Source organism: Zerene cesonia, chromosome 17 (genome assembly GCF_012273895.1).
Source record: "Zerene cesonia ecotype Mississippi chromosome 17, Zerene_cesonia_1.1, whole genome shotgun sequence".
NCBI classification, from domain to species: domain Eukaryota; kingdom Metazoa; phylum Arthropoda; class Insecta; order Lepidoptera; family Pieridae; genus Zerene; species Zerene cesonia.
In genome coordinates, this window is record NC_052118.1 from 5,738,613 (window position 1) to 5,753,243 (window position 14,631).

General features: G+C 32.1%; 3 protein-coding genes across 7 annotated transcripts in view; 1 reads left to right on the forward strand and 2 right to left on the reverse strand.

Moving 5' to 3' along the window:
* The first annotated feature begins 1,575 nt into the window (after positions 1-1,575).
* Positions 1,576-3,681, forward strand: LOC119833370. The gene is made up of 9 exons (XM_038357356.1): positions 1,576-1,670; positions 1,755-1,848; positions 1,963-2,022; positions 2,100-2,231; positions 2,338-2,482; positions 2,567-2,716; positions 2,792-3,020; positions 3,266-3,454; positions 3,588-3,681. The coding sequence occupies exons 1-9, from the start codon at positions 1,576-1,578 to the stop codon at positions 3,679-3,681; spliced, it is 1,188 nt and encodes a 395-aa protein (XP_038213284.1).
* A 2,528-nt stretch (positions 3,682-6,209) lies between these two features.
* LOC119833371 (protein phosphatase 1 regulatory subunit 36-like) lies at positions 6,210-11,630 on the reverse strand. Its single transcript, XM_038357357.1, has 10 exons — positions 11,536-11,630; positions 11,111-11,207; positions 10,752-10,817; positions 9,888-10,019; positions 9,532-9,676; positions 9,246-9,398; positions 8,678-8,906; positions 7,937-8,104; positions 6,618-6,722; positions 6,210-6,327 (listed from the first exon to the last, which is right to left on the reverse strand). The coding sequence occupies exons 1-10, from the start codon at positions 11,628-11,630 to the stop codon at positions 6,210-6,212; spliced, it is 1,308 nt and encodes a 435-aa protein (XP_038213285.1).
* Positions 11,631-13,855: 2,225 nt separating this feature from the next.
* The window catches only part of LOC119833248 (probable dolichyl pyrophosphate Glc1Man9GlcNAc2 alpha-1,3-glucosyltransferase), a 2,847-nt gene continuing 2,071 nt past the window's right edge, over positions 13,856-14,631 (reverse strand). For all 5 annotated transcript variants that reach the window (XM_038357201.1, XM_038357200.1, XM_038357199.1 and 2 more), the window contains exon 8: positions 13,856-14,447. In XM_038357201.1, the coding sequence (XP_038213129.1) occupies positions 13,973-14,447 (475 nt within the window). In that variant the 3' untranslated portion in view covers positions 13,856-13,972. The remainder of the gene's footprint in view (positions 14,448-14,631) is intronic.

A 14,631-nucleotide genomic window follows, 5' to 3' on the forward strand; every position in this document is an offset into this window, starting at 1 on the left:
GGAATAATTATAAGAAATTACACAAATAATATATAATTTCTACATATTTATTTGTTTCAACCATGTTTTCCACGTATACTTTCAATACAAACAAAAAATAAAAACAATAAAAGGGATTTACACAGAACAAATGACCTGTTCGGAAATTTATCAGGCAAAGCTTTTGTGGGTTTTGAAGTTATGTTACAGGTGCACGGATGGCTGGTCCTGCCCCGGGGTCGAACCCAGTGAACAGTGTACCGATAGCTGACGTCGTGCACGTATACTTTCAAATAAATATTGACTAAAAAGTGGACTAAATTTCGCATTCGAATCGCATTAATTATGAAAATGAGCATTTATACTTATATTTGGGCTATCTATATATCGAAAATTAACATCTCTTAATTTTTACCAACATCTTCCTCATGTGTTAGCATACCCATGCCCCAACTTTTCAAAACAAATTTATAATAAATGATAAGGTGCGACACAATACTGTTAATAACAGTAAATGGAGTCTCCTTTTCAATGTGCTAAAAATCCTTGCGTGTCCATTATTGATTAAAAACTTCCCCACAAATAAGGGTAAGAATATGTAAAAAAATATGAGCAGATTAACAGGGAACATAATGTTTACGTCCTTGCCCGAGTTTCCAACAGATCGGCGACGGATGAACTCGTTACGAACTCATCGACGGATGAACGGACACCGCTCACGGTCCACCAAGCCCTTTCAAAGAACCCTCGGATTAATAATTATAGATAACATTTGTAAGATTATTATAGAAATAATTAAAACAAAATTATTGCACCGTTTTCTACGTTTATGTTTATTTTATTTTTTTAAATATGATCGCCACGCAAGCAATAATATTTTATACAAACCTACAGTTGAATTGTACATTTCCAAACCATTAATCTTATTAAAAATTACTCTAATGAGAATTCATAACATTATTTACATAACATATCCACATATCAATAAATAAAAGTCTTAAGTATCTATATATATGAGAGAAAGTGGTAGTGTAACTAACAACACTATTTATAACTCAAGAACGGCTGAACCGATTTTGTTGAAATTTGGTACCGAGGTACCCGAGAAATGACATAGAATAGTTTCTATTCTAAATTTTTTATCCCGGAAATTCCACGGGAACAGAGCTACGTCGGGAAAGCTCCTTCCACAATGCGGGCGAAGGCGCGGGCGGGAAAGATAGTAGCATATAAAAATTATACTTTGATTTCATGACGCATAAAAATCCAATAGGTTGATTAAAAAACAAAATTTTATACATTTTGTACTTATTAACTTTTTAATATTTGATATCTATAAATAAATATTACCCATATTAAAATTTATATTATACAATCTATTGTATGTACCTAATATCGATTTTATAGTCAATGTGGTCAATATACTGGTTTATCATTGGTTTTTCTCACGTCACTTTATTGACAATAATTCTATTGACTATTGTCAATAGCATTTTTTTATTATTTTTACATTATTTTTATACACACATATTTATATTTTATTATTTTATATGCATATATTTATATTTATTTATAAGAAATAATATTTGCTCGAATATGTTTGAAGAGGAAGACGAGGATGCTTTTGAAAGTTTATATGAAAATGGACACTGGATTTGGAACGATGAAGCAGAAAAATTGCAATTTATTAGGTTACTTCAGGTTCTATAGTTCTGACTTGTAGTTCTAAGGATTTTTTTTTACATTGCGAACTCTAATTCAAACACAATTTGTAGCGATATGCCAGTAATGATAGCAGACGACTACGAATTACCATCAACTGCTTTAACCAATGTGGAGTTTAAAGATGATGTTGATTTAATAGAACAGGTACGTAGTAGGTGATTAATGATAAATATATCATATACATAAAGATAAAGAAAATAACATTTATACCATATAATAACAAATAACATTACGAATAGCAATATATAACATTTACAGCAACGATTTCGAAAATACATGCAAAGAAAACCCGAAGATGATGACGTTGTAACGCTTCAAGTACTGTTATATGATAATATAAAAATTTGATATACAAAATAATTAATAGGCTTTAATCGCATTCATTCGTTTGAAAGGACTTGAAAGACGTCGTGTTATTCACCGCACCAACATCGATACTGTCTCCTGCGTTGATAAACTTGTTACACTTGTCTACCACAGAACGTTTCCTGCGGGCTTTAATATTATACATTCAGTACTTCTTACAGGTGAAACATCGTATTATTAGATATAGAATTTACCTTTGATTTTTCTTATTCAATTTAAATGGTTAACAGGCGATCATATGTCAATTTTATTTACTAACTTAACTAGATCACAGATGAAATGAATTATCGCACGTTAGAATTAGAAACGAAAATACGAACCGAGAATAGTGATCAAATCGAATTGAAATACCAGGAAGATCTGGAAGATTTACGACTTCTTGTCGCTAAAGAATATTGCATCATTATTTTAGGTAGACGCAAATTTTTATAGTCTAAATTCTAGAAGATGTCACAATGACTTAAAATCTGTTGTTAAAATTGAACACATTTTTCAGGAAAGGATGCCCTGGCACCATTTCATCATATGGGTGTGGATAAAAGACAGTCATTATCAAAAAAGGACTCTATTTTATATGAAACTTTGCTACGTATATCGATACAAATTGTATGGATAGCACTCGGTAGAAAATGCTATAATTATATAGGTACAAATTAAGATACAAATCTATTGAAATTGGATTTTGTTATACTATTTAATCATGAAATATATTAAAATTTAGAGCTAGAGGTCAACCGAATATTCAAATCAGAGATATTCAATACGGCAGAGCATAAGTTGAAATCAAATTACTTCAATAACATAATTCCTAGAGAGCGACGTGTGCTTCTTGGACACTGCTTGAATCAAGGACAAAAATTAAACACTGCATCGCCATTAATTAACGAAGTTTTTTGCAATCGTCATATGGACTTTCGTCACTTGGGACTCGGTGTTGTAAAATATTCAGGGTACATAATTCATCACAATTCACATGTCTGATTTTAATAACTCATAATTACTTAAATGGTTTGACGTCGCGCGCCGTGTCAGTGGAATTTAATCGAATTTCATTGTTCTGATTGAAAGTGGGACTGCATTTGCATGGAAGCCTTTGTAAATTGACAGTTTTAAATCATTCATCTTTTCGTACCAAGGCTATTTTCCATTATAATGTAGATAGCACTACATTCTTTTAAAATATTCGTAATTTCAGATTAAGTCAACGACTTATGATCTTGGAAACATTTCTATGTGCACCTGAGACGAAATTTCCCAAGTTAAATCTATCCCTAGGTATTATGGGTATTTTTCGATCACGCTTTGATATAATGTTACATGAAATTAAAGCTGCTCCAACCAATGCAAGCGCATCTTTTAGTACTTCCAGGACCACTACACATAGGTGAGACCATAGATTATACACTTATTGTGAGACACTTAGATATAACCAGGTTTAAGAAGAATTTCCCATCAAATAGCATAATAGATAACATATGAGACGATTTTGAGAGATTTTGTTATTACTTATATTTTAGGACATCTCGAAATTCTAGAAAAAGTACAGTATCAGCTGTTCCAGAAAAACTTATTCCAGATTTATATATTCCTGAGAAGACTGAATCACCGTAAGTCATAAATTTTAATAAAACCGGCCAAGTGCGAGTCTGTCTCGCATGTGAAATGCTACGGGCATTATCATTAAATAACAGCAGACAAAACGATACATATTATTAATAAGTAAAGTTAAACAATTAGCCTACCAACATAAGTTTGTTTTAAATAGTGTTTGTATGAATTACAAAATTATGTTATATGTTTTTGAAGAAGTGCTATCTCGTAAGCTGTCAACCGTATTTGTTTGAACCAATTTTCGTTGAAAGTTCTCTTTAATGCCTACAACATATTTAAAACACCCATTTATAACATTTATAAACACCCATTTATATCATTGTCCATTCATTTCATATATTTTCTTCCTTACTACCTCTTATATCATATAATATCTTATATATTTAATATCACTTGACCCATACGAGCTGTTCATACATATTAATTACTCATGGTCTCTAGCTGCGTCGATGATGATCTGTACATCATCTTTGGGACACCCTATAAAATATTAGATAAATTGTACATAAATATAAAATCTTATAAATATTCATTATAAATGTCTTTCAAAACAACTGGTTTGCCGATTACATCCGTCATACTGGAACTATTACGCGATGAATAACAAGGTACTTTGACGCACACAATATGGAAACACCGACAGTAATTTTCTCTCTACGTGCATAAGCTTGGAAAGCATTTGCGAATGGTTTGCAGTACCTTCATACATTTCCAACTTTATAATCTTTAAACGTATTTAGTGTGGATGATTTCTTATATAAGTACCTCCTCTATATACTCCATTAGGACCAAAGGATAATATAAAAATATGTGTGTGTAAACTTCGGAATAATTATGATTAAATGTAATCTGAAAATTTAAATATTTACTACTTATAGATTTATGTCGATGAAAAATTTAGTTCTCTTTATGATGCTATGTAAAGTAATGCTATATAATCGAAATACTTCAAAATAATGTTCATCTAGTAGGTAACTGTTGTAAAATTTTAGTTATCTATTGGCAGGCAATATATTTACGACTCGTTTCCTACACAAGGAAAAGCTCAACTTGTATGCAACAATAAACAGCGTTTGAAGTGGTTAAAATATATCGCAAGTCGAAGAAAAAATAAATTCGCTTCAAAAAATATTGCACAGAAAAAGTACAAATAAAACATTTTATGAGCATTATTTTCTCTTATCATTTAATAAAATAAAACTGTCATTCATTCATTAAATAACCTAGCCATTTGTTGTGAAACTTCTAGAGTGAAACAATTCACCAACTAGATGTTTCTCCTTTTCTATAAATAAATAATTTAAGTATAATGTTACCAATAAAAATGTACATATTAAGTATAGAGAATGGAACCATTACATTTTTTTTTATATAAACCAGACCATTCTGATAATTTCAGGTAAATTCAGAAGAAAATGGAAGATTCTTATAACTTATAAACAGTTTTTTTTAGGTATATGTCTTCATTTATCTTACCACCAGTGTGCTTTTAGTAAGAAAGGTAGCGTGTTTCATGGTTTCGATAACAACATTCACGTCTTATTAACTAACCACTTATCATGTCAAACTACTGCCGAGTCCGTACTTAAACGTTAGCATTTAAAAGGCAATAATTTCGTAGAAACACGAGTATGACATAATAAGTGTTGCGTTGTTAAATTTCTTCAAAAGTTCTGTATTGATACAGACACGTCTTGTTAAAATATCTACATTATTGAAAATATTCATCGGGTATGGATAGTTTTTAAAAGGATTATAGGAACTAATTATTATTAGGTATCTTCAATTGCAATTACCTTTAGTTTCGATGGCGATAGTAGATTTCAATTCAATTAGAATCTATTTAGACCTATAACTTTTTATAGTTTCATTACCTAAGCACCACAATTTCACTCATATTGATAACAAGAGATAGTAGGGTATTTTATTTTCTATCAATTTTAATATAATTTTATGGTTCAGTCGTTCCAATGGGATTATTAGTAACACACGTGAAATTCGTTTCTACGTTTATTATAACAAAGTTTATAATAAGGTACGTAACAAGTTGAATTTTATTACCTGACCAGCACATTTTTGTCCATTGACAACCACATTTTTGTCAGTATGGTATAACATAGTCGAGTATGAAAATGAAACAGTACTTTCAGAATAAGCACGTGATATAATTATCCATTTTTATGGGTGTGAAGATTTCAAATATCATTTTAAAGGTATACGTACTACTATTTGACTAAATAATCATCAAAATAAAAAAAGTACAAAAACCAGATAATTTAGTTGTCGGCAGCATCATTACGAAAAATTAAATAGAAATATTCAAAGATATCGAAATAATCTTTAAATTACTAATACTATTTCAATATCAGTCGTCAGTCGATAGTAGGTCATATTTCATTAAATTATCTTCAACGAAAGTAGGTCCGCAAACATCTAGCATTGTCGTAAGCAAGGTTCACAATCACAAGTAATTGCCTTACAGGGTATATTTCATTCACAAGGTCATAGAAAAATCATCAATCAATTATTTAACGACCATAAGGATGCAGTAACTTCATTAGTCTATTTTGCCAGCGCCGTCGTTGTGTCTCACTGCATGGCCTAATATCCTCCGGATCATCAGGAAAAGATGATGGAACTGATATTCTAAAAAAATCCTAAATTAGAATAATACTTATAGATAGTTGATCACTAACCTACGTCTGTTTCTACCAATAATTGTAGATTATATAAAATAATCATACTCAGATGAAACATTTAAATAATCAATTAATTGTTTATAAGTACAAGAAATTTTATGAATAATAAAAATTTGTTATTAACTATCAAAAATTTATCAATACCTGAACCTCACACATCATTCGAATAGATACTAATTCATGAATTTAAGATAATTGATAAATCATTATTCTTAGAAATGTTTTTTTTTTACTAACATTCGAGATTCTTTTCGTGGCAGGACAATATCTGGGTACACCTTCTGGGTTGCTATTTGACTTTTTCTACTTACACTGGACTTGGAGGCATAACTTGCCGATGATCTAAAATTAAGTAGTCTTATGATAAATTTTAGTGAAAATATAAATTAGATTTTGAATTTAAAAATATGTTGTGTATTTCGAATTGAGCAGAATGATAACTTGTTTTTATGCCACGGTCGGCAAAGAAGCTGGTGGGTCCCTGATGGTTCACTCGCTTGATTTGACGGAGCGGTCCCATCGCCCATGTACATTTTCAGAGGAGTTACGCTTTGCAAATGGATTGCCAACTTTTAAAGATAAGATGAAATATGAAAATAATTGATGAGGGAAATAAAAGAAAGGACATGGAAGAATAAGGAATAATATGTGTTTCTCCGGCTACCCCACGTGCGTGGGCGACGTACAAAAACAGCACGAAGCGTGCTCGACTCCCGCAATATCTCTTCTTTAATTATTATTCCATTGGCTTTAACACAATATGACGATCCCCATGTAACATAGATGCTTGGTTTCACGCGAGTATTATACATTTAGAAATTGCGTGGTCACGGGGAGACTGTCTCCCCGTGACCACGCTCGCTGTAAAGTGTTCGAAACGTCGGCTTAATAATATAATGAATAAATCGCGTTTAAAATCCGTTGAAAAGTTTTTAATTTCTAAACATAGATGCTTATCAAATATGTATCTAATGGTATAAAACAAATAGTTCAGAAAAAACAAACAATTTATCATTTTAATGTAGAAAAGCTAATATATTATAGCACAACTCAAGCCTTCATCATAAAATTTCAATTTGCACAATATACTTGGCAATCTACACAATTTATGATACTACTTCGTTCATATCAATAAATATATATAATGTACATCATATTAAACGGGAGGAAAAGCTTTGAATTTAAGCAGCAGTTTTCATGCAGAATTTATGAACTCTATTATGGAACGGTAACTTCTCTAATATGCTATAAATACTATAAGCAATTTCAAAAATATATACACTCCTAACTCTCTCACACATAATTATTTATTTCGACAAGTTCGTTTAAACTTTGTTTACTCATTTAAAAGACAAATATATTAACAGCTTATAGTGTAAACAAATATAATGTAAGCCAGTAGTCCCGTTATCGATTTTATCTAGGTATCTCGTCAACCTTTCCCATATAAGTATTAAGTGCCTCTACTAAAATTTCTATTTCATCTTTCATAAGGCTATTTCATCTGATAACAATAAAAAAGGTCAACAATGTTGTATATTTTATGCGGTACTAACACAGAAGCTTTCGATTTTCCGATTTCGGTGGATGTAGGCAAGGGCTTTAACATTGTATCGAAAGCTGATCGATGCATCCCAATAATACCAAGAACTATTCCAAGTTCTACAAGACGTTCTTCGGGACCCGCCACAGCCTCCTTCATGTACATAATTCGCGGCGTTATTCTGTATAATGAATAAGTCTTTACAATAGCATTATAAATTATGTAATTTCTTAAGTTAAACCGATGATTTAAGTAGCAAAATAGTCTGTTCGTTATTTATTTAACTAGGTATCTCATACAAGGACATAATATCTATTTTATGTTGAGTAGGTACTAGGTAGTACTACTTACACAAATCGAATAACAAATGATTTTAATAATTCTAATATGTTATTTTTTTTAGTATGATCCTCTCTATCGTCTTGTCTTTATTTTTTTTATGTCATAGCGGGCAGCTGAGCTGGTGGTTCGCCTGATGGAAAGCGATCACCACCGCCCATAAACATTCCCAAAGGTACCTCTATGAATGCGCTGCCCGCTTTTATGGGGTAAGGGAAAAGGAAAGGATTAACGACTGGAAAGAACGAATGGACTAGGACGGGTGAGGAAAAGGAAACGGGCCTCCTTATTTTTCGATTCATCAATCAGTTGCACATTAGATAATGTACTGTTTGAATCCATCGTCTATAACCTATATTAACTACATTACGTTTACTTTCATAATTACATCCAAATAATAATCATGTCATCTTACTGGTGACATTTAATGACGCCGGCTCCCATGAGACGATAGTCGATCTCTCGGTGGCAAAACACTTCATTCATTAATGGCGATCGCGTATTGAGCTTCTTGTCGTGACGCAGACATCGTCCGAGTAATACTGCACGCTCTTCCTTTGTCATTTTATTAATATAGCCAGTGTTCAAGTTGTGCTCCACCGCATTGAATATCTCAGACTTAAAAATACGATTCACCTCCAATTCTGTGAATTAATAGTAACAATGAATCAAAGCCAATCATTCATTTGAATGAAACAAGAGCAATCGCAAATACGTGATTTTTTTGTCAGAGCGGGCAACAAATCTGGCTGGTCGGCGATCACCACCGCCTATTAATATGTTACCTGATACGATATACTGTTTTTGGCTTTTAATAAATACCTAAACAAATGTAAAAAATATATATAGAACAAATATATACAAACATATCTCAGACAAATCGCATAATATATTTGATCACATTTAATGATCAAACAAAGAAACGTACGTCTTGATTTATAGCAAGACAGTAAGCAAGATAAAGTAATCGATCATTTATGTACCTATCTGATTGAAGGCCTTGCGACCGAGGGCCAGCCACACGATTTGAACGCACATACGCAACAACGTTTCGAAAAGTCGTGCATCTTTGTCTGATAAGGATCGACGTTTCTTCTGAGGCCCCATGTGATGGAATTTTTTCGTGTCTCCGCCACCTTAGAAGCGTTATAAATAAAGATGTTGTATACAATTCAATTCGGATTCAAGGCATTCATATTTAAACAAAAACAATGACCAAATGAATTACCTACAAAGTACAATTACGATTATGGGCAATAACAAACAAACCAATCAACATTGTGCTATATTCCTTAGCCACGAGTAACCTCAAATCAGATAAATTGTCACGAAACTCGCTCTCCAGAACTTCACACTGCGGAGTACGTACTTTTGTTTCTAATTCAATTATTCGATTTGCCATTTCGTCTGCAATCTTGAAATAAAGGCAACGTTTAATATGCTTCCAAGACGATTACACGATTCAAGTAGGTAATAAAAGTTGATATTTTGAGTCGGTGAGCTTGTAAGCTAAGCTAAGCTCTAATTTACATTTATTAAATATTTCAATGAGTACAGGTTTTTACACCTCATAAAATAGACTACTTATAACTCTTATTCACTATAATTTAAACATTACCACTCGCCTGCAAATAATACTGGCAACACAGAACAAGCGCCCTAATGAAACGTTCCGTTGTAGGCAGGTGCAACATATTTATTAACATGGGGCTTAGAATATTAACGGGAGCAGTAAATAATGCAATATCTTTAACGTCCTGCACAGGAAAATATTATTAATTAATTAAGCTTTACAAAAAATAATTTAGTCTTTACTGATTACATAGGTATTCTATACAGAAAGTTTAGTTTCAATAGATATGCAATATACATGCAAAGGTATTGCCTTTGCATGTACATAATTTATGATTCCATTAATTATATGGGAATGAGATGTTTTACCGCGGTGAAAAGTTACCTGTCACTATCAAGCCTCCTATCCACACAAAAAGCCTACTAATATTATAAATGCGAAAGTTTGTAAGGATGTGTGTGAGTGTTTGTTACTCTTTCATTCATAATCTACAGAACCGATTGCATTGAAATTTGGTACGTAGACAGCTGGACAACTGGAATAACATATTATAGGCAATCTTTCAAATCAATCAAATTTTTATCCCGATATTCCTACGGGATACGGACTTACGCGGGATAAATCGCGGGACGCAGCTAGTCCTACTGTCCTATCCTATACATCCTATCTTATCTTACTAATATTATAAATGCGAAATTTTGTAAGGATGTGTCTGCGTCTGTTGCTCTTTCACGCAAAAACTTCTGAACCGATTGCAATGAAATTTGGTACGTATACAGCTGGACAACTGGAATAACATATAATATAGGCAACTTTTTATCCCGCTATTCCTATGGGATACGGACTTACGCGGATAAAACCGCGGGGCGCAGCTAGTAGATTTTAAAATTATACGTTGTATAGGTTTATATCATACCTGGACTGTAATAATGTCCGGTTGCCCTGGTTTAAGTTTTCTTTGGTAGCGTCTTCGAAATCGAATCTAATAGCAATAATATAATTTAGAAATAAAGACCTACGGTTTTTAATATTAAGGCCTTAAAAAACAAATTCAGGCATGATAGGCAGGAATAGGCATGAAATGATTTGATTGATTTATCGCAATCGAATAATACGGACACAGTTAAGGTACGGATACAGAACACAGGACACTCGGCTTCTTTTAATTATAATAATAACTAACGAAAGTACAATAACAAACTCAAGGTAGACTAAGTTATGAATTGTTTACTTATCTACATAATATATCCTCGAAATATAGAACAAAGCATATACCTGCTCAATTAAGTCTACATCGTCTCTGAATTCGACGGTACCTGTCGGCGCTTTAATAGGTATATGTATTGCTTCAACTGGCTTTGGCGGGAGATCACTAAAATTGTTTAATATTGTTTATTTGGTAGCAAGTAGCACGAATACGTTGATAAATAAAGTTTTTATATACTACTAGCTGCACCCGGCAAACGCTGTTCTGCCTTACTCTTATCGTTTAGTGGTATGAAAAATAGATGTTAGCCGATTCTCAGACCTACCCAATATGCTTACCAAATTTCAGAGGAATCGGTCAAGCCGTTTCGGAGGAGTATAGAGACTAACATTATGACACGAGAATTTTATATATAAGATTTAAACAAAACATTTGGGAATATTGTTAAGAAGCTTCTAAAAAACATAAATCAATCCTCTGATATCAGATATACCTTATAAAAACTAAGGCTTCTGTAGTTTCATCCCACACCCAATGACCATCTTCATATAAACCACCGAAACCTCCTTCATCTTCATCATCAGCCATTATCTAGGTAATCACTTTGTGTGCAGTTTGAATGCACGAGAGGATATGTTGATCTATTTTATTATAAAAACTAGATCACTCGTCCAAATTCTTCAAATTCTTCCGTTTATATAATAAAAAAGGCTTAAAAATGAACTCCAATACGTTAAGGGTTTAATTATGAAAATAAGATTAATGATCTGACTTTTGTGACATATATATGACTTTAACGTACATGCTAAAACAATCCAAAATCACAAATAACAAAGGAAAGAAGTAACCCATTTACTAATATTATAGTTTCTATCACATATGTTTTCATTGGGATCAAAAAATCCATTTCTGTAAATGTTTTACGATATAACTCTTTATTCGACAAAAATGTATTCTCCTAATTTAAAATATCTCCATATAGTTAAATATTTTATGCGATTTGTACTCGAGATTTTTTCCCACTATTTATATTATTATTAACATCACTTGTAGCACTGCTAAATGTCAACGTCGAAACTCAAGTTAAACTACAGTTTCCTCAATAGAGCCGATAATGGATTCTTAATAATTTAACATCATGTACCTACACTTAAAATCATAACAATCATTAGCATCCTTATCTGTGTTTTCCTATTAATGACATAAATAGCACCTTAAAACCTATCTACTTATTAACTGGTAAACTACTTTTTATCAATTCCCTTATGGTGCACGGAGAAACTTAAATAAGTTTATGTTTGCATCATTTACGAATCTTTCCATGTTATGTAATAAATATCAATACAAAAAAACTTAATAATCTTCAACTTATCATAACCACAAAATTTATGATTCCATTAATTTTGTTCCTTCCGTACAAAGTTCAAACAAACTCCTATTTTCTTAAAAATATCGTAATGCAATTCATAGCGAGCAATAACTTGTGATTCGAATTCTCATCGCCATGTTTGTAACTTTGGCAAAATTTACGGCGTCACAGTAAGTTGCGACGACACTGCATATAAAGTTATGTTAATTTATCCATGCAGCTAACTCGAAACCTTTAAAGGCAAAGAATACATCTAGGTACAATACAAAGCAGAAACTGTTTTTTTTACCTACTGATAAGTATTATGGTATGTACCTACACAATACCATGTATGCAATAGATGTTAACCTACAGATTCACATCCACAACAAAATGTTTTGAATTAGCGCGGCGGCGGGGGCGCTTAGATTTAAATCCATAATATACGGCAGTGATTTGTGTAGGTGAAACAAAACATTAACTGAAATAGGATTATACCGCAAAGGGACAAGTGTGTCAGGTGTGTTAATTCATTGAATTCGAATATACAGTCGATTGCACATAAGGCTGCGAAAGGCGCCGAAACGCTTTGATCATGTTCGTTCTGCCATGCCATTAAATAGCTCTTTACTTAGCGCATCGTTCTGGCAAATTTTCTTTAGGTCGATACTTCGGCAATTCATATGCTCAATATTAGAACTATGTATACTCTTTACCATAAATTACGTTAATGACAATCCATTGGAAATCTCTGTAAGATGGTTTTGATTTCATTAAAAGCAATTGAAAGTTTTAAGTAATCTTATGAAAAGTCACGTGACTGTGAATGCGCTAATATCAGTCGCTAATTTGATGACGTCATAATGTTAAACTATTAGTATTTAGTATATCTAATACTATATTTGGTCTGCTTAGAACAGGTTAGAGATTAAATATGCACTGTTAATAATTTAAATAAGTTATTTTGTAGACAAAACACATTAGTTACAACTAAATTAAATATATCAAATGTGATAAAAATATGTGCAACTGGCTATTTTGAATAGTATTCACAACTAGTGGTCCGCCCTGGCTTCGCTCGTGGTACATATATAGCCTTCCTCAATAAGTGTTAAGAATTTTCATTGTTAGATAGCCTATTTATTGAGAAAGGCTATCCGCCCCGGCTTCGCCCGTAGTACATATATAGCCTAAAGCCTTCCTCAATAAATGAGCTATCTGGAACTGAAAGAATTTGTTAAAACGGACCAGTAGTTCCTGAGATTAGCGTGTTCAAATAAATAAACAAACACTTCATCTTTACACATGCATCTTTACACATCATTACAATTAACTACATGTTTACTGAGAGACACTTAAGTATTGTACTTAAGGAGAAAGGCCAAGGAACAAAACCATAATCCTATTTAATAGACGAAATAATTTCAAAGGATATATTATACAGTGTATAAATAAAACACATGAAAGCAGTCTTTCTAAAACGATTTAATCATTTCATTTATAAATTCTACTTGCTTTAAAATAATAATTCAAATACGTAGGTAGTTAGTTCATGAAATTTTTTAATTTGTTAAAATTGTTATTATTTCATTTTTTGGTGATACTGCAATGTTCTAGGAGTAAGTAATGTAGGAACTCTACTTAGATTAAATGTTAAAAAATAATAATAATATGATAGCCAAAAATAAAATACGCCTATAGAACAATATACTGAGGTCATCAACAATGGTAGAAATGGTAAAATTTTATTAAAACCTAAAAAGGAATGTAGCAGATTTTCGTAAATATACAATAATATAAATCCGTATAAATATAATATTTCTATCCAATTTAACATAGGTAAAATGAAAAATGCTCGCTTTTTGTTCTTCTTACATTTTGGATCTTCGTATAAACTTGGAATATTAACAAAACCCATAGCACAATGTGTTAATAACAGAAATAATTTAATAGATGCAAGATTTTTAGGATACAGCAGAGGGAAAAGTGAATAATGGCCAACTGATGATAACAACAAATAATATTTTCCGTCATCTTCACCCAAAACCGAAAGGAAACTGAAAATACACATAAAATAAATAGAATTAAATAGTAACAATAATTTATTTTACTGTGGACTTCGAGCAATCTTTGGAACAAATTGGGCCAGCTTGCACAGTGAAATAGTAGCAAGATTTGTTTCGTACATTGAGTGGGAGCACCAGTGGCCCATTTCCTTTTCCTGACCATTCCCAGTCCATT

Bases quoted from the DNA above. Each gene is read 5' to 3' on its own strand.
- LOC119833370 (XM_038357356.1), top strand. From the start codon at position 1,576: ATGTTTGAAGAGGAAGACGAGGATGCTTTTGAAAGTTTATATGAAAAT. The intron at 1,671-1,754 runs GTTACTTCAGGT...CACAATTTGTAG, and splicing joins GAAAAATTGCAATTTATTAG to CGATATGCCAGTAATGATAG. The intron at 1,849-1,962 runs GTACGTAGTAGG...TAACATTTACAG, and splicing joins ATGTTGATTTAATAGAACAG to CAACGATTTCGAAAATACAT.
- LOC119833371 (XM_038357357.1), bottom strand. From the start codon at position 11,630: ATGGCTGATGATGAAGATGAAGGAGGTTTCGGTGGTTTATATGAAGAT. The intron at 10,020-10,751 runs GTATGATATAAA...TTTCCTGTGCAG, and splicing joins CGGACATTATTACAGTCCAG to GACGTTAAAGATATTGCATT. The intron at 9,399-9,531 runs GTTTGTTTGTTA...AACGCTTCTAAG, and splicing joins ATATAGCACAATGTTGATTG to GTGGCGGAGACACGAAAAAA.